Source organism: Poecilia mexicana, unplaced genomic scaffold (genome assembly GCF_051168715.1).
Source record: "Poecilia mexicana isolate PSO_F unplaced genomic scaffold, ASM5116871v1 scaffold_22, whole genome shotgun sequence".
Taxonomy (NCBI): domain Eukaryota; kingdom Metazoa; phylum Chordata; class Actinopteri; order Cyprinodontiformes; family Poeciliidae; genus Poecilia; species Poecilia mexicana.
The window spans coordinates 16,148,063-16,166,654 of record NW_028263391.1 but is presented as its reverse complement, the minus strand read 5'-3'; the positions used below and the strand labels follow the sequence as shown (position 1 = coordinate 16,166,654).

The 18,592-nt window shown below is 39.8% G+C and overlaps 2 protein-coding genes across 2 annotated transcripts; both read right to left on the bottom strand.

Moving 5' to 3' along the window:
- Positions 1–261: 261 nt before the first annotated feature.
- Positions 262–3,269, bottom strand: LOC106913903 (uncharacterized). Its single transcript, XM_014980341.2, has 8 exons — positions 2,604–3,269; positions 2,425–2,537; positions 2,239–2,345; positions 1,859–2,033; positions 1,656–1,770; positions 1,484–1,563; positions 1,314–1,399; positions 262–925 (listed from the first exon to the last, which is right to left on the bottom strand). Exons 1-8 carry the CDS (start codon positions 3,072–3,074, stop codon positions 336–338), a joined length of 1,737 nt encoding a protein of 578 aa, XP_014835827.2. The 5' UTR covers positions 3,075–3,269; the 3' UTR covers positions 262–335.
- A 338-nt stretch (positions 3,270–3,607) lies between these two features.
- LOC106913902 (sodium-dependent lysophosphatidylcholine symporter 1-B-like) lies at positions 3,608–17,604 on the bottom strand. Its single transcript, XM_014980339.2, has 14 exons — positions 17,080–17,604; positions 15,291–15,428; positions 14,784–14,908; positions 11,016–11,139; positions 10,852–10,930; positions 10,620–10,768; positions 9,758–9,848; positions 9,186–9,307; positions 8,967–9,050; positions 6,895–6,978; positions 6,695–6,807; positions 6,468–6,611; positions 5,032–5,208; positions 3,608–4,914 (listed from the first exon to the last, which is right to left on the bottom strand). Exons 1-14 carry the CDS (start codon positions 17,167–17,169, stop codon positions 4,872–4,874), a joined length of 1,563 nt encoding a protein of 520 aa, XP_014835825.2. The 5' UTR covers positions 17,170–17,604; the 3' UTR covers positions 3,608–4,871.
- Positions 17,605–18,592: the final 988 nt, after the last annotated feature.

Sequence of the window (18,592 nt, the reverse complement as noted above, 5' to 3'; positions counted from 1 at the left end):
ACAGTACTGCTTCAGCTTTTTTTTTTTAATTAAGTCCAAATTTTTGTTTGGGTATGGCAAAAATCTAATGCACATTTGGTTAAGCAAATGTTCATAGGGATGGGCAGACTAGGCCATTAAAAATTTTAAGGTGGCACAACAGAAGAGATGGTGAACTACGCCATCATTTTTCCAGAGTTTGTACTGAATATTATTCTTATTCTTAAGTAGATTGAGTAAACATAGAGTTTAAACTTAAGTTATCACAAGACACTTCAGTCATTGGATTTCTGTCATTTATTGTGCACAAGCAAGTCAAAAATCAGATCAGTCCTCAAGCAGATGGGCCATCTGTTTTATGTCCATGTGAAATACCATGTTTCCTCCTGTTCCTCCATCTCACCATCATCATTCCTTCCTTGCATCATCCTCCTGTTCTCATCCCCTCTACATGCGTGCTTCTTCGTTTTTCCTTCCTCCGGGTCAGGGGGCTTCGGCTTCCCCTCACGGACAACATCAGTAAACGTCTCCTTCCAATGCACCCTCGGAAGAAGCAGATCTTTCACCTCAGTGATTTCATCTTCACTTGCCTTAAAGGCTTCTTCATATCTTGATTCACCTTTCCCAAACTCATTTAAATCTGATAATTTAGGTTCACTCCACTTGTGCGCCAAGACCCCCTTACTGTCAGCCAACTCCTCCAATTCTGGTTCCACCGTTTCTCCACGGATTGTTTCACTTTCTTCAAGCCATTTTTCGTTTGCCTTTTCATGCTTTTCACCAGCTGCATCCTCCCAAAGTTTTTGATTGTCATTTAGGTCTTTGTAATGTAGTTTGCCTTCATCTTCTCGTCCCCTGTTGTCTGCAGATGGGATCATTTCTTGGTACCAATTCTCAGATGTTTGTGGCTGATCAGAGATTAGTAATGGTTTACTGACAGCAAAACCTTTGGAACAAAAGACCAGAAGTGTTTGGTTCACTAAAAATCTAAAGCATTAAATAAATATACATAATATTGCATTCACCGATAATTTAATAAATTTTTAATGATAGCTGGTTCACTTAAGATCAATGGGTCTTGTCAACAGCAGGCTTAGATTGTGGTATGATAGTCAATAGCCATGTTTGAAAATGGATTAAAATTTCTATTGAAATTTTGTGACTCTCTTCTCCCCCAACAATCCAGTGAAAAGTTAAATTTGACATTTTGGTCAATATTAATTACATTTTAAAGCATGCGTTATATGTAATACAGAGGAATGAGTGAAAGAAGATATTCATTGAAGAGCACAAGCGCCCTATAAAGCTGAGCAGAAATGGACAGACTGACAAACCTTCCAGTGCCCTCCGTGGTTTTGAGGTCACACATGTTGAATCACAGCACTCGCATATTGAATCCTCACCAGTGAGTGCTTGCCATCTGCAAGAGAAAATTTACAGTTTACCTAGAAACAGTAAACAGATACATAGATATGCCTCCATTTTTAAAGAACTCATTGCTCACCTGCCATCTTGGTAGGTGCAGGATTTTTGAGCAGGCCCGGGTTCCCCTGATGTGACAAACAACTTGCAAAAGATGGTGACCTAAAGAGGACAATAAATTACTCTCATCAGTTGCATATTAAAAAAAAAAAAAAAAAAAAAACACCTTTAGCACCATTATTTGCCATCCTCACCTTAGTGTCAGGGTTGGCTGTAAACTGGAATGTCCTCAAGGAGAACCTCAGGGTCTTGTCAGTCCGAGAAACAAACTGCGAGGATCCAGGTTCATGCTTGCTGTCCAGCATACACCTGTGGATTCAAAAGAAAAACAGAAAATTTTTTTACATATATATACAAATAACCAAACACCTAAATTACCATTTTTCTGAATACATACCCAAAGTTGTCTATTAAGGTGTATTTAAGGGAGGATTTGGAGCCACTAGAAGGTGCTGCATAGCAGCTGTTGGTGTACAACTTTAATCCAGCAGGTAGATGAGGTGCAGAGACTTGGATATTAACAGTTTGTCCCAGCAGGTACACCTGAGACTTGGCCGGTGTTCTCCACGAACCTGAGCCATTTAGAAAGTCAGTTATGCCACAGTGAAGATGTGCAGAACCATGTCAAGTGAAATATGGAGATACCGCACCTTGTGAAAATAAGCCAGAGTTTGTAACAAATAAAAAAAAAACATTTTCAATAGCATTCAAATTGATTGAGCCGTCCACTATGAATGTAGGGCTTCATAGGAAAACTGTTCAAAATAATAATTTTACCATCCATTAAATTGATCTGGAACTCCATAGGACGTCCCTTCAGTTTTTTGCGCAGAACAACAGTTTGCCATGTGGGTTGCACCGCCAATTGGTAGACGGCATGGTCTCTGAAGGACAAGGAATATGGAAGTCGTTTGCACTTTCAAACTCACTGTATGCCTTAAAATTAAGAGAAGCAAATCTAACCTCTGATAATGACATTCAATGTTGACATCGATTTGGTGCGCTCTGCTCGGAAACCGTTTTGGAGACGGTTTATAGTGGAGCACGTATTTGTAGACCAGATAATCGTCCGGCAGCTGTGCGTAAGACAGTTAAAAATGGCTCTGAAACCTAAAAAATGCCGCACATGGCTACATGCTTACCTCCCGCACTCCATCGCACGCAGTCAGGGGATACGTGAAGAGTAGGTCACCGTGCGGCCTGGAGATGCCGTTGCTTCTACAGTCCCTGCCCAGCGTCAGCTCCTGCGCCTCTGCGCCCAGACCATAGAAAGCTGGCTTGACCCGCACCACAAAGTCCGAAGGGGAGCAGGTGACAGAAACGTCCGGTGCGTACGCCGAGTCCGCCTTTATCCAAGCCTCTGGCTCCCCAGGAAACAGAGAGGGGGTCACCAGCGTGTAGGAATGAACCGACCTGAGCTGAGACAGAGGAGGCTTGAGCCTGGAAATCCTCTGGATGGCCCCTCTGTCCTCTGTGGTAGACGGTTTAATGACTTTAGACACTTTTCTCCGTGTGGTAAATAATGATTTGTGCGAATCCGCCGCACAGCAGATAGAGCCAAGTGATAACGCACAAATAAACAAAATAATAAAAAGATGCCACTTTGTTTTCATCGCAGCAGATCGCTTGTTTCTGCCTTCCACCTTCGAGCCGCGTGTTAAAACGCTTCTGTCGCGGCTGCAAGTAATTATGAGAGATTAAGCTTCCTGTTGCTCAAAAAGAAAAAGGCGATTCTAGTCTCATCTCGTTTATTTTTCACTTTTCAGCATCATCTTAATATATAGACTCAGATGAACTATTTTAAATTATTTTTGAGAAGTTCAATAAAATGGTAAATCCAACTTGTATAGCGTTTTTCCAATCATTTTGACCAATAGAATCACGCACCCATTCACACACATTTATACACCGATACGCTGATCGGTTGGCAATTTGGGCTAAAGTGTCTTGTCCAGGGGCACACCGACATGTGGCAAGTAATTTTACTGCAAATTTTAAATTATACTGTATTTTGTGTTGCTCTGTCACACAGCGGATGTAGAAGATAAGGGGTTTGTGGTGCTGACAAACTCTAAGATACATTTCCAAAGCTCTGCAGTCTGGATTTCTGTTACGTCAATTCAAATTAAACAAAACACTCTAGCACTCTGTTTCAACAATTTTTATTTATTGATTTACAATTTTACATAAAACATTCTTTTAATTATTCAAGTATTGCTCAATGCTGTCATATTTACAATTTACATATATGTACAACACGCTAGAAAATCTTCACAGATCTTCAGCTTGCATTTTCCATATCAACACTACAAGTGAGGCATAATGCACTCCAATTAGTGCCATTTCAAAAAAAATCATAAAGACAATACTACACAGTCCCAAATCCTTCCAGTAATCTTATTGGTCGATCGCATTACTATAAAAGCAGCTCGTTCAACTTTTAACTTTGAAGAATTTGATTTTTTTTTTTTTTTGCTCCCCTGTTAATAAATCACAACATTGTGATTGCATGAGGAAATAATATTCCCTTAGACAACTTGCTTAAATATTTAAATAAAGCCGTTCTCCTTCTGAGAACATTACCTCTTTTACTCACTGATGCTCAGTTTATTGAGAAAAGACTCAAAGGAATTGAAAGGCTTCTTTGCAGCATCAGGAAGTCTTCACCAGATAAATAAAAACTTCAAGCATAAATAGAAAAGCAACTGCCTGTGAGTGAGCTAAACTATGGATTTTACTTCATTTGGTACAAAAATGCATTTTCACCTTCAGAAAATTCAAGTAAACAAAACATGAAATGTTCTTCAGAAAACCAAAACAGTAAACAAAGCTCACCGAAAAACAGTGAGAGAGTGCTTACAAACCCCATGAACTGAGATATTCTAATAAATATAAATAGCCAAAAGCAAAAGTAACATCACACTCCCCTGCACCCACTAGAGTCAGATCTTACAAACCAATAAATAAATATATCATAAGGTACAACAACAAAAATCACGTCTGTAACTAAGATTTGGTGAGGTAAAGCAGACGAAGGAGGAAGTGGAGTGTTACTAAGAAAGCTGGTGGATTTTGGCTTCCCACAGAGCCAGAAAAAAAAAGTGGATCTCAATACATTTCTGGGAAAACATGAGGTTGGCATATGAGCAGATCTTAGTGCCCTGCTTAGCAATAGATGATAATAAATAACGGTTCAGTTGTCATTTTGGCTTCATGGTGATGAAACTAAAGCTGCTTTCAGTTGAATTCAGTCCCAACTGGTTGAAAAGGCAACAAACAAAATACTTTGGCCACTAGAGGGCGCCATGAACCCGCATGATTTATAGTATAAAGTAGGTTGATGCTGGTGATAAGGCAGCTGTGTTGGTCTGCTGTATGCTACCCATGCTGACAAGAGTCCAGTGCAGCTGCTACACACTGCTTCCCAGTTCTGACGTTTCCGAGTCGGAGTCTCTGTTAGGAGGATGAGAAACAACAACAAATCAAAAATACAAACATGTGCAAACAACGTAAAAAGACATGCAAATACACGAGGCAGGAGTAAACATTGTACTGCATGTCGTCACTTACAACAAATCCTCCAGTAGTTTGCGGTTGCCTTTTCTCCTCTCCTCATTGATGGGGTAGGTCATAATCACCAGAAGTCCGACGACGATGAGGACGATGGGAACAGGAGAGACCAGGACCTTCAGGGTTAAGCTGACCGCCTCAGGCTGGGAGCACTCAGCAGTCTCATACCCAGCAAATCTGCCAAAAATATGCAGCAAGACAGTGGAAAAGTTGAGCTGGTGTGTGCACACTTTGGATACATGAAGGATTGCACAAGCACATGACTGAAGCAGAGCTGGAGTTTGCAGCACTCTTTGCAAAAGTATTCACACCTTTTGCATACTTTTTCACATTTCAACTTATGTTACAGTTAGAATCTTCTATTTTAAGGGGTTTATGTGACAAAAGTAGTGCCATCCTTATCATACTTCTATTTCACAGTATGATAACTTTGAAATAGAAGAAAACTGATACAAGAGTCCAACGTCTCCTTTTCATTTCCCGAAAAATAAAATCCAGTGTTAATAGCAGGGTTCAGGACTCGGTAAATTTGCTATTAAATTCCATTTGTGAGTAATATAATCTCAGTGTGATATGTGAAGGGCTTAGAGATTTGTTGGAGAAAATTAGTGAACAAAGAGTATCACGAAGATCACGGAACATGGCAGACAGGTCAGGGAGAAAGTTATGTACATGTTTAAAGTGGGGTTAGGTTAGACACACTTTCAAGAAAAAGTAGTTAAGAAGAAAGCAAGTGTACAGAGGAAGCCAGACGAAGTCCAATTTAAAGTTGCCTCATAACATGTTAGAGATGCAGCAAGTGGGGGAAGATGCTCTGGTCAGATGAAAACAAAATTCAACTTTTTGTCCTGCATGTACAGACCGTCTTTGCGGTAAGCAACACTTAACAGATCAACATCGCTGAGACGGCCATGTCAGCATCATGCTATGGGAATGATCTTGAGACCTGGATATGAGGATCGCTGGCCTACACTTTAGTTTAATTGAAAATATGATGCAAAACTTGAAAAATCCTGGTCACACACTCTCCACCCAGTCTGACTGATGTTGAAGAACGGACAAAACAAAACAGTTTGTAGATCAACCAAGTTGGATGAGAGACATGCCCAAAAAAACTTGAAGCGAAAAGATGGTACTAAACAGTATTGACCGAGTGGGGCTGAATACAAACACGTCACACTTTTTAGATTTCAGTATGTTAACTCAGGCTACTTCTTATTTTCTTCCAACTTCACAACTATGTACTACTTTGCGCTGATCAGCCACGTGAAAATCTCCATAGAGTATATTAAAGTTTCTGGCAGCAACGTGACAAAATGTGTTCGAGTTTAAAAGGTTCAAGAGTATGAAAGTTTGTGCATGTAAAGTGCAATAGTTTCAGTGGTGAAAATAGTCATCTATATAAGGATAATGCAGGAGATAACAAATTGACTTACTTTAAACTGAGAGTGGAAATGCCGAGAGACAAGCCAGATGCAAACTTGATAAAGAACACATAAAAAGAATAGAAGAGGGCTTCATGACCGTGGACATCTGGATTCTGAACTTTGAAGTCATCCACAACATCCGGAAGCATTGACCTGAGGGGACAAACAGCATTTAGCTCATGATAAAAACCAACAGGAGAAGGAAAAGATGCTGTGGGTAAAACCTGGGTCCTCACCAAGGGAGGAGGAACGCTGCTGCCACACTCACACCTGCTGCCACGGAGACCAAGTAGGAAATGACCAGGTGGCTCTGGATGGAGACGATCAGGATCATGAAGGGTACTGCCCACTGCAGGAAAAGATAGAAAGAAGTCAGATTATTATCCTTATTTAGCACCATAACTTGGAAGTTTTCACAGTCTGTAAAAGTACAGACCAGCATTCCGCAGTACGTCGCCGTCTTCTTCCCAAACCGCGTCAGGAACCACTGCCACCACGGGATGGTTAAAGTTCCAGATACCTGGGGGGGAAAAAAGGGAGGAATGTTTGATACTCGGTTTGGGTTGAGAATGAATGTGGAATCATGACAGCAAGTGTATCAATCAAGGATGGCAAACCTAGATGTGCAAAGATCCAATCACTGAGATGCAGAAGCACCGATGTAATCGAGACTGCTTAAGAATTATATTTTTTATAGAATTGACAGGCAACCTAAATTTGATATTTTCACTTTTTCACACTGCAGAGATGTAATTTACATTCCCAACAAACTTTAGAGCTTCTTAAAATCAAGTTGCTGCCATGTGTAGTGTTAAATTTGCAGTAGCTGTGGAGTATCATCATTCCCCATTTAAGATGTTTTGGTTCCTTTCCACCGACTTCAAGAATGTTACATTCCCTTTTGAATCTGAGGAGAAAAGGCAAAAAAAAAATTGCAGTTGTAGTAAACTAAAGAAATCAAACTGCAGAGGAGAAAAGTTAAAAGTGTATAATTATGTTTGAAACTTTTAAAGCATCCAGATTTGTAGTTAGTGGGATGGAAATAAGAGGAAAAGGGGCCAAGATTAAAAAGATGGAGGACTTTAAAATGTTAAGATGGTCTGGCTGCCAGACATGAAGTACAGTGGATGACTCAAGATGTTTGCACAGTACAACAGATAAGGGGGAACTAATTGGTTGGACAATTTGTGAAATCATACTTTTTAGGATATTTTCCTTTGAAAGACAATCAGAAAAAGATGTACATAATTTAATACATGACTTATATTTACAGGAATAAAAATATATTTAATTGTTAGATGTACAAAAACAGCATTGAGGTTAAAAATAAGCTTTTATAATGAATTGGTCAAAAGTATCTCTATGAAAAATCTCTTAGGACAGCCATCTATTGCCAACTAAATACTGAAGCTGCATAACTATGTGGGAGAAGACATTCATATCTGAAGTCAGGAATAATTATGTTGCATTTCTCACAGTGATATGAACATGAGACAATCAGAACACTGAGACCGTGTCCTCTAGTTTTAGACATTTTTGAGGTTTTTTGAAAATTGTTTCATAGAAGATAAAAAACTTAAGACTAAAATCAGTTTTTATTCAGCATCACTGGTGAGTTAAAACCTATTTTCAAAATTCAGCTGCAGTCAGATGCTTTTGCAAGGACTTATCATTGGCAGTAAAATTGTCTTCATTTACAGCTTTCAATGATTAATAGTTAACCAAAACATGGGAGTAGATGACAATACTGATGGTGGTACCAGCACTTCAGACAAAGTGGATTAAATAATAGAGATTAAGGACTAAATGGACAGAAACTAATCAATTTAAATCAACTAATAATTCTGAGAAAAACTTGTTGGTGAATACAGAAAGCCCGTGGTCAAGTTGCAGCTTAACATTGAACATTCAATGAAATATGATCAGTAATTAACCATAATGTTGACACTGTGGGGATTAGAGAAAACCCACAATGAACTCATCCAGCTTGTGCATCCAATTCTTGTTTATCCAACTCCTTCAAGTTGGAGTAAAATAATTCCCACACTAGGAAAAAAAAAATAAAAAACACTCTTGGGAAGATTTTAGGAAGAAGCAACTTTTGAACTTTCAAAAGCAAAGTAATTTGTAGGAGAACCTTCCACTTTCAAACCTCTTCCTCAAATATACAACATGGAAAAAGCTTCACCTTCTTATCATGAGGAATAGCATGTTGCGGAAAACTGAGTAAACGATGGAGAGGAGTGGACAGCCAATAGTTGCACTGTGAAGGGTTGCCTAGCAACAGCTCTACTGTAAGTCATCTCTTCTTTTAACGCACAGTAAGCACGTGGGTGACCCATGAGCTTAAACACCCATAAAACTATCGTCATAGTGTGTTAGTGTGAAAAATGTCTCTGAATTGGCCCAGATTAAGGTTTCAGACAGGAATTATGTCCTCTAAAGGCTCAACCCAGAGGAAGGCCATTCCAGAAAGGGTCCTTGAGTGGAAAAATTAGAAACACTCACCATGATGACCAACAAGATATTCTGGAAGTCCTTCCTGTGGCCCAGCGCGTGGGTGATGAAAAGGGCAAAGTTTCCTTCCAGCAACTGTAAAAAAGTAACATTATAAAACAGGGTTATATATGTAGAATATAAACCAAGTACCAGATTCCTTTAGCAGAAAATGAAGCTGAACGGAAACCCTAAAACTCCTAAACAAAGAAAAGCATTAATAATTTTTACCATGAAGCCCAGCGATGTGAAGAGGAAGCCGATGACCAGTTTGACGTAGGGTCCGTGACTCATGATCACCCACAGGCCTTGACAGAAGGTGAGCGGCGGAGTTGAGGTTTTACAACCACTCTCTGGAAGACAACAGGGAAAAATAAACACAGCTCCAACTCTCTAAATATGTACCCGCCACATTTTGCAATGGAAACTTTTAATCTGTGAACGATGTGAAAACAAAAATTTAGAACACTGACACATTTGTTTCCAACTAAGTATTTTAAAATGACACAAGGTCGTGCGCCATTTTAAATGGCGCATGACCTTTATGTGCCTTTTTAAACAAAGTTCCTGTTTGCTGAAGTTGAAAAGTAATTACAATTTTACAAGGCTTACAGTTAAACAGTGTCAGTATACTGCACTTGCAGAGCTACATGTCACTCATACTGTACAGAACACATCTCTCTGTTTAAGTGTATGATCGAGAGTCAGAAAACTAAATATTGAAATTCAACACTGAGGTTTAAAAGTCTCAAAGCAAAGAAAGCTTTGGGGATAAAACATAGAAAGATGTAATGGTTCTGTACCTTTTTGCTCCTTCACACCAAGAAACAAGACTGCAGCACAAACGACGTAGATGATGCAGATGACCCCGGAAGCAAGAAGGTAGGCTCGTTTCTGAAGGAATGGAAACAAGGAGAGAAATCGGTTTGACTGTGTTGACGCTCAATGGTTTAGGAAGTAATATATATACATGGATGTCATGACTTAGATCTTCCTTTGTTATTTAAACTGTTAAAATGGAGAATAAATGTCAAAACTAAAACTTAACTTTATTCATGCCTACATTTACAAATCTAGAGACAGAAACTTTTGCCTATTCTTTGGAAAACTACTGTAGCTGAGCATTTCTGCACATCCATTTTGTGTTACTTCAGATTCACGATTGCAGTTAGATTCCCACGGCATCATGCTGCCTCCACCATGTTCTATTGAGGTGACAATGGTTTAGCAGTTCATGATTTTTTTTCCCCTCCACAAATAGTATTTTGAATGTTTCTGGAAGTGGAAAAAAAAACAAACACTTTTTTTTGTGCCATCCTACTGTAGCACGTCCTTACACATTTGTTGTATATCACACATCAGAGGTACGACGTACCTGGCCCTAAGGGCCAACTATTCTGCATGTTTAAGGTGTTTTCGTTCTGTCACACGCTCAAATTAAATGATTAGACAATTAAAAGGCCATCAAGTGAAAGCTAATGATATCATTTAACTGTCCCACAGTCTTAGCTTTATGCCAGGGAAGAGTGAGGCAGATGTCGTTTACTGATAATTAGCTGACTTGTGAAGGAAAGTGGTATCAGAGTAAACCAAATAAAATAAGTTCACCAATTTGGATTCAGATAAAATATAATATTTTTATCTCACCATAGAAGAGACACTTACTGTATCTTCCAGCGAAACTATGGTCGTGTTCACAGTGATGTTTGTGCTGTTGGAGTTTTCAGGCTCAGTGGGACAACTGGAGACTCTACCTACTATCTGTCCCTGGATCGCCGTGCCCAGCACTGTACCCAGCACCTCCACCGTCATACCTGATTGACCCCAAGGTTTAAAGGTCAGCACATTTGATAAAACACCAACGCTTCACGATCGTCAGGCAGAGCGCTTAACGTACGATAGGCGGTGGCAGAGTCCCGCTCTTTCTGGTCACTGCTGATAAACATGGTGAGGGCTGAATATGGAACATGGAAGCACTGCAATCAGAAACAAACAATTAGATATAGTGAGCGGTGGGATGGAGAGGGGAAAAGAGAAGTCGTCCACGAGGTGCAAACTAACCGTCAGCATTGACTGAAAGAGGCAGTAAAACACCAGGTACCAGATGACTTTTCCTTCCTCAAACGGAGGCACATACCAGATCAGGAGGTAAGTCAGCACTGCAAACGGAGTCGAGCAAAGGATCCTGCAAAGAAGTGAGTGGGAAGTGTTCAGGACACGTCAGCTAAAGTTTCAGCTTCATCATTACTTGCAGTACCTTTAAAGTGTTAATAAACCATATTGAACGTGCTTAATGAATTATCCTTCCTGCTACTGTAACATATCCGCTTAGTTTCTTATTCGAGTCTGCCTTACAGTCGCTGCTTTTCTTCTCTTTCTGCTTTGTGAATAATCCTGCTAATCCTGCCTTGTTAGAGCTGGAGCGTGCAGAGAGGGTTCAGGCAGGGCAGCATGAGGCGATGAGGGGGGCCCTGATCCACCCCACTTCAGTCTGTACCACTGCTTCCCTCAGCTCAGTGAGACCTCCAGCTGACTCCAGCTCCCAGTCTGAGTCGGTTGTTCTTACCTCAGCAGTCCGCTTTTAAAATTCACAACGGAGCCAAGATTACGCCACCTTACAAACATTTCTATAAAACTCCTTAAAGCTATTCTTGGCCAAATGGCTTAATCTCAGCCAGATCAGGTGGAAAACATCCATTAATGTCGGTGTTCAAGGTCTGGACTTTGAAACATAGATTAGCTTCAATCTGAACTATTCCATTTTACAGAGGGGGTTTTTTTTCCAGCATTTTGGCCAGATTAAGGTCCAGCTTCAATCCCCAAAGCATGATGCTGCTACTGCCTTGTTTCACTGTGGGGAGAGCATGTTGAGGGTGAGGTGCAGTTTTATTTTCTGCCACTGTGGTTTCATCTAATATGACATGACTTGTGTGAAACTAAACGATGACTTTCTTTCAAGAAAAAAAAAAAAATTATTTATATATATATATATATATAGAGAGAGAGAGAGAGAGAGAGAGAGAGAGAGAGAGAGAGAGAGAGAGAGAGAGAGAGAGAGAGAGAGAGAGAGCGAGAGAGAGAGAGAGAGATTTTAATGTGGATAACAACCGAGCGGTGGATCTCTGTGGCTCCCCCAGATTTACCACATGCCTGCTTCTTTGATTAAGGAGTTACATAATTTTAGGTGGACAGCCAAATCTTGGTGAATTTGTAGCTGTGCCATTCTTTGTTTTCAGATGATGGATTGATCAGGACTTTCAGGACGGTTGCTTTATAATCTAGCTCTGCTTTAAACTTCACTGCAGCTTTCTCTCATGTTTACTAACTTGCTGGGTTCTTTGGTTTTCATTATGCTGTTTGTTCACTAATGTTCTCTAACAAACTTTTGAGCTCTCCATAGAAAAGCTGGGTTTATATTGAGATTACATTACATTATTTCAACTATCTGGTGGCAGTTGGTGGCACTGGATTTTATTTCAGGTTTTCATAGCACAATAGGCTAAAAAAAGACATATGAGCTTCTTTTCATGAAGGGAAATATGAAAAAAAAAGATCAAAGCACTTTTAAGGCGTTGTCGTGATTTTTTTTTAAAACTCCTTTTGTCTGGGATTTATGAAAACCTGACAAAACTGTTTGGAGGTAAATTACATTGTCAAGCAACCAACAATAAAGTTATTATCACAAATATTAACTGCAGGCTTCACCTTTGTTTACAAGCTGCCATGCAAAAGAAACAAAATCTGAGTCCCTCTGGGATGTATCGCTAATCACACCAGGATGTTTCTTTATTGGAAGAGAAGCTTGTGAACTTGTACTTTCATATGAAACTGCACCCTCAGCCCTGTAACAATGGCTGAGACATTCTTGATTTGCTCTTCGGTTTCAGTAAATGAGGTTAGCGAGACCCAACAGTCTCTCACAATAACATGTCTGGCCTAACCCCACGCGGAGGTAAGTGTTAAGGGAAATAACCTAAACTTGCTCAAACTTCTAACACTTAGTTTTAAATCCAGACAGAATGAATATTTCATGCATTTGCTACCTTTTTTCTTGTTTTCACAATAAACTTTTATTTTTAAATTACTATTGTTTAGACACGTATGGCTTTAAACATAATGCATGCTTTTCTAAGCTTCCCTCCATTATCCAAAAAAATCAAACCTAAAGGTGGCGCTCATTGTTTCTCCTTTTCTAATTGGTTGGATCGGATGGTGTGTTGTGGGTGGGACCAATCACAACTGAAGCCACGAACTTCCTCTTCCCTCCTCCTCCTCCTCGGCTGCCTACAACATGCAAGTCGTGCACAGCCGGCAGCTTGTTTTACTTCTCGCTTTTTAAAGGCCTGACAGCTGCCGAGACTGATGAATTACAGTTAGAAAGAATCATTTATAGCACCTGCTCTGCTCATCTGCACATTCAGATCACAGGCTTAATAGATATTCTTGTAACCCCGAGAGAACTTCATGTGCCTTACACTAAAAATTAAACATGATCGTCGTCTATTTTTACAACCCATCTTCCTCACTGAGCTCAGCCGTATACATTTGGCTGCTGGGGGTCATTTGATGCTTATAAAGCACAATATGTAAATTTTACAGCCTGTACTTATGCTGCCTTTTCTTCGTTCTGTTAAGCTTTATATGCTGGTTGTAATAAAGAACAGACCTGCAAACAGGAGGCGGTTCTAGATCCAAAAGTCTGACACATGTGCGGCTGACATTTACTGTAACATCCAGTTACGTGCAAGTTTAAAGTCAGCCCTCATTTCTTTGGAGTGGTTCTGAGTGTAAGGGCTAAAACAGAGGGAGAATGCAGCTGAAGTTCGGAGAAAACCGTGCAAAACTCCTCCATACTTCTTCACAGTAAGATACGCTGATTAGAAATAAACTATTAAGACATGGAGGGGAATAAATGTTAGAGCAGAGATCTGAAAATGGAAGTTCTTATGTTTTCCTAACAGTTTTAAGGGGAAAGAACATACACAAAGTTTAAGTTTTCTTTGCCCTCCCATTTTCTCTTACATATTCATACTCCCAGTGCAATCTTTCAGTCTAGCTATTTTCTCTTTTCTTTCAGCCTCTTCAACCTTGCTGCCATGGTTACTGATACCAGGCGCTTTTCTGTCAGCCTCAAGTTTCTCTCCCTTCTCTAATCCGTTGCAGCTCACCTCTTCGTCTTCGTATCACAGCATTCCTTCACATTTTGTATGTACAAATTCTCAACTTTTCCAGATTCCAGTATTCTGGAGATATCTGTCCTCGTTTAGCAATTTCATGAAGGCCTTTCGGTTAGGGTGCAAACTTTCACATTTTTTTATAGCAACTCTTTCTACTCTGACCAGGCTTTAGCTAAGGGGCTTACAAAGAAGGATGAATGGATGGATAGATGCATGGACAGTTAAATGTGTGCAAGAATGGATGGAATCAAATAAGCAGGAATTTATTACATCGCTTACTGCGAGAGAATTTCTGGTAATAAAGATTTTTAAGTGGCTGCCTAAAATAAATAAATTAATAAAAAGTTTTAGATGCACTTTTTATTGTCACTTTTATTATTATAACAATAAATACCACAACATATTGTGATAAAATATTAAATCCACCCCTAACAGATGGATGGAAGAATATATTATTAAGTGACGGATGGATGTACAGATGGATGAATGGATGATGGAAGAAGAGACAGACAGATGTGATCTGTTGTTCCCTCTCCACACTGCTCTAGATCTGCAAAACCCTTGGACCAAGTTCCAGACTTTTCTAGACTACATAGCAACCCTTGTCATTATCCTTCTGTGTCAGCATTTGCTTAACCAAACTTATACTTACCAGGGCATCATGCGGCCGATGCTAGTCCATTTACTCCGGCTCACCAAGAACCCCACAGTTGGGTCTGTGATGGCATCCCAGGCCCGACCAGCGAACAGGATGATGGAGGCGTGAGAAGGATCCAGCTGCAAGGAGAATGGTGCCAAAGAAGAATGAGCACAACACCAGAAAAGCAGATGCTGCAATGAGGTCATGCTTTGAGCTGCCTGGCCCTAACTTAAGTTCCCACTGTGAACAGTGGAAAAGATTAATTCGGCAACAAAGCTGACAGCAGGAGTCCAAGTTCATTCGGCTGACTGAATACAGCAGAACGGATGCTGTTAAACTGAGCCAACACAAACCTTGGTCTCCAAGCTAATCAGTGTACACTGATTATCTTGGAGAGCTACTGAAAAGAAACTTAGATAACTGCTTGTAAATCTGCCAGCAAATACAGGAGCAATATTCTGCAGCCTTGTAGCTGTTTCTGTTCAACTTCCCCTTTTTAAGGAAGCATATCTTAATCACCCGAGCCACATCGAGCAGGTACATCTGGAGAAAGAAGCCCAGGGCGCTGCCTGTTATCTGGTAGGGAGCTCCTCCGATGGCGTAGCACAGCTTACGCCACACAGATAGTTTCTGTGTGTCCCTCCTCTGTTCTTTTGGCTGGAAGAGAAACATCAAAGAGAGAGATGCATAATGGAGTCGACGTGACGTTAAAACAGTTCATGCCTGTGGACTGTAAAAAAAACTCCCTGGGGACTCATGAATGGGTCTTTTTTAACCCTGTGGTTCACTGCTTCACACGGTCTCAGTCATCACGCTCTCTAACTGATCAGTTAAATCCAGTCTGAATCAGAGGCTGGGGTTACCTTAGTTCGCATGTGCTCAGACGGCATCACCGCATCAGCTGAGCTCAGCCATTGGCTCCTGAGATGGGATGTTGCAGGTTGTGTGACATTTTTCTACAAAGCCTGCATACCAAATACTTTTTGCTTTCAGCCAATCACCTTCGAGAGTACATAATAGATGGGAAATCCACAGCCGCTGTAAACCTATCATATCATCTCTCCAGATGAATTTGAGAGAAACCATATCAAGTTATAAATAAATGCCAACAGCCGGTTTATTTTATTATTTTCATATCAGAATTGGATTGACAGCCTTTTACAATGCGATAACCATAAATTACGTTTAAACAAACTTCCAAGCTACACTATATCAAATTTAACAAAACATGGCCACTGAAAAAAAAAGAAGTATATCTGAGTGGGGTATTACTTTTTAAAGCTAACACAGTTTTGTACACAACTTAACCAAAATTGCTTAAAATCTAATTTGACAACTAGATAAATAGGTGTCATTTTGTGTATGCAAGTTTTGCTATTTTAATGTAAAACATACTTTAAAAGCCAAATCCCAAATACAAGATTCAACATGCAAAAGCCTTTGGTGGACACTGCATAAGGCAGAGGAATTATTTTGTAATTTTTCTCCCCCACTCTTTCCCTTTTTATTTACATGTTTATAATCGAACTTCACTTTCAGAAATGTTTACTTGTTTTCTATAAGTCTGTAGCAATCATTTGATTGTCAAAATAAATAAACAAAAACAAAAAATGCTGCATTGAGTTTTTTTTGCGTCCTGTGATGTCATCAGACCAAGAATGCGTGGGGTTACTTTTTTAGAGCAGTTACTTAAAAATGTATTATGTCTAATCTTGCAGTGGACATACATACTTTATTACTCAGCTGTGGTTTAATACCCGAGTTGCTAATGAAAAAATTACAACACTAGAAAGTATATTTAATATTAATATGCGGAATATTATAGCGAGTTTTACGCACATAGCATCAAATAGAGTTCTTATCATCACTTTAAAGGAAATTTGCAACAATTAAAGTACATGTTTCCTTATTTCCTCATTTCCGCTCATTCAAATGAAATGGCTTGCAGATCGTGTCTGACCGAGCTCTGGGAATGAGAAGTACTGTGTCCTGCTTCCTCTGCACAGAACCGACAAAAAAACAACTGTTTGGAAATTTGTTTGAATACACGTTCATTTAAAACACATACCGCAAATAAGCAGGGAGAACAGGTGGAAGGGAAAACACCGGGTGAAATTCAAATCCCGAGGGCAGAGAAGGACACGATACGTCGAGTTGCGTGAAAGCATCAGAAAATAAACGCCCACGGCGTTTAAAACGCTACTTCAAAACTAGGCGCCTTTTCCCGAACTTGGATGAAAGTTATGAGAAATTGTTCGCGTTTATTTTAAACATAAAAACTCAATTTAGACAGGGAAATCCATCCTACCTTGACCACCTTGATTTCTGTCTTCATAGGTTTGACTGTCGTTGCCAGTAAAGTTGCGGTGTACTGCTCGGCGCCTTCTCCTCGGGCCATCTTGTTTCGATAAACTGGTTAATTTTGGTCCAGTTTGATATGAATATGTAGTGTTATATTTAGAATTACAGCTCCTCACAGCAGCAGCATGTTGTACTCTTCTCTTCTTCAAATTTGTATGACTCAACTCTCGTGAGCTGTATCTGGCCAGCTCATTCATTCTACTACGCCACGTCAAGACGTCAGAGGGATCGAATGTTCACTGTATGGCAACACCCTATACCACATAATCATTCCACACACATTTCGACTAGGTCAATATTTTATTTATTTATTTATTTATTTTTTTACTTCTGAAAGTCCTGAGAGATGCCAAGCCAAATAAATTACAGCTAATTTCTACAGTTAAGATATAATCTTTATGGTATCAGCTCTGTTTCTCTGCAAATGTAGGTCACAGCCTTAGAATGCTGTTACTGAACCAGATATTCTTGTAACTAAATGTTAGTTTCACATGCCTTACACTAGCATGTGAAGGTCAAATACGTCATTTTTGTCCACAATTTGCGAGTTTATGAAAACACAAAAAGTATTAAAAATGTGAGGAATGAGAGGTACAAAATGTTAAACAGATAAAATGTAGAAGGCATGTTTGTTAATATATAATTTCTTTAACAGCTGCACCTAAAACTTTTCAACCTCTTCATGACCTTTTGCTGACATGACCTGCTGAAAATTATGAAATCAACTTCTCATGGAAAAAGGATTCCAGTTCATTAACATTTGATGTATGTATTACATTCTGCAACCACTTTTCCCCTATTAATCTGAAGAGTTTCAACAGAGTTTACGTCTGACAGCTTCAGAAACCAATCCTTGTTAGTCTTGGTGGTATTTTCCCATCCATTCATTGTCTATGCTCACTTAACCTTGCATGGGAGCTGGTGCCTACCTTCAAAGGTCATTGGGCGAGAGGCAAAGGTAGAGTGCAGACAGACAACAATGCATGCATACACTCAGCCCTTAAAGAGAAACATAACCTGAGAGACATGTTTTTGGACTGCTGGAGGAAGCTAGAAAGAGCCAGGATTTAAACCCAGTATGTTGTTTCTGCAAGAGAACAGCGCTGCCAACTGCACCACTGCACAGTCGGTCTTTGAGATATCAGGATAATTGTTCAGTTTAAACATCCGCCCAACACTCAGTTTTCTTTCCTGTAACGTCATGTCCATCTCCACTAACTGTGGACTTCCAGTACCAAAGGAAATGATGTAGCCCTGGAGCATTGCTGAGCCTGCCCTCCACCATTATCTTACTGTAGGCTGTGTTTTGCTTCAGTCTTTCTCTTCCTCTGTGCTTACTGCCGCCCAAAACTTAATGCCGATTCCTTTACAATCAGTTCAGCATTTTGAAGTAACCTAGGGAATTCCATATGCATATTTCTTACAAAGTCAGGTACAAATCGGTAAAAGGGTAAAATGAC

Bases quoted from the DNA above. Each gene is read 5' to 3' on its own strand.
- LOC106913903 (XM_014980341.2), bottom strand. From the start codon at position 3,074: ATGAAAACAAAGTGGCATCTTTTTATTATTTTGTTTATTTGTGCGTTA. The intron at 2,538-2,603 runs GTAAGCATGTAG...TCTTACGCACAG, and splicing joins CGTGCGATGGAGTGCGGGAG to CTGCCGGACGATTATCTGGT. The intron at 1,771-1,858 runs GTATGTATTCAG...TTGAATCCACAG, and splicing joins ACCTTAATAGACAACTTTGG to GTGTATGCTGGACAGCAAGC.
- LOC106913902 (XM_014980339.2), bottom strand. From the start codon at position 17,169: ATGGCCCGAGGAGAAGGCGCCGAGCAGTACACCGCAACTTTACTGGCA. The intron at 9,849-10,619 runs GTAAGTGTCTCT...CCATTCCTTCAG, and splicing joins TAGTTTCGCTGGAAGATACA to AAACGAGCCTACCTTCTTGC. The intron at 9,308-9,757 runs GTACAGAACCAT...GTTGTCTTCCAG, and splicing joins TGGTGTGAAGGAGCAAAAAG to AGAGTGGTTGTAAAACCTCA.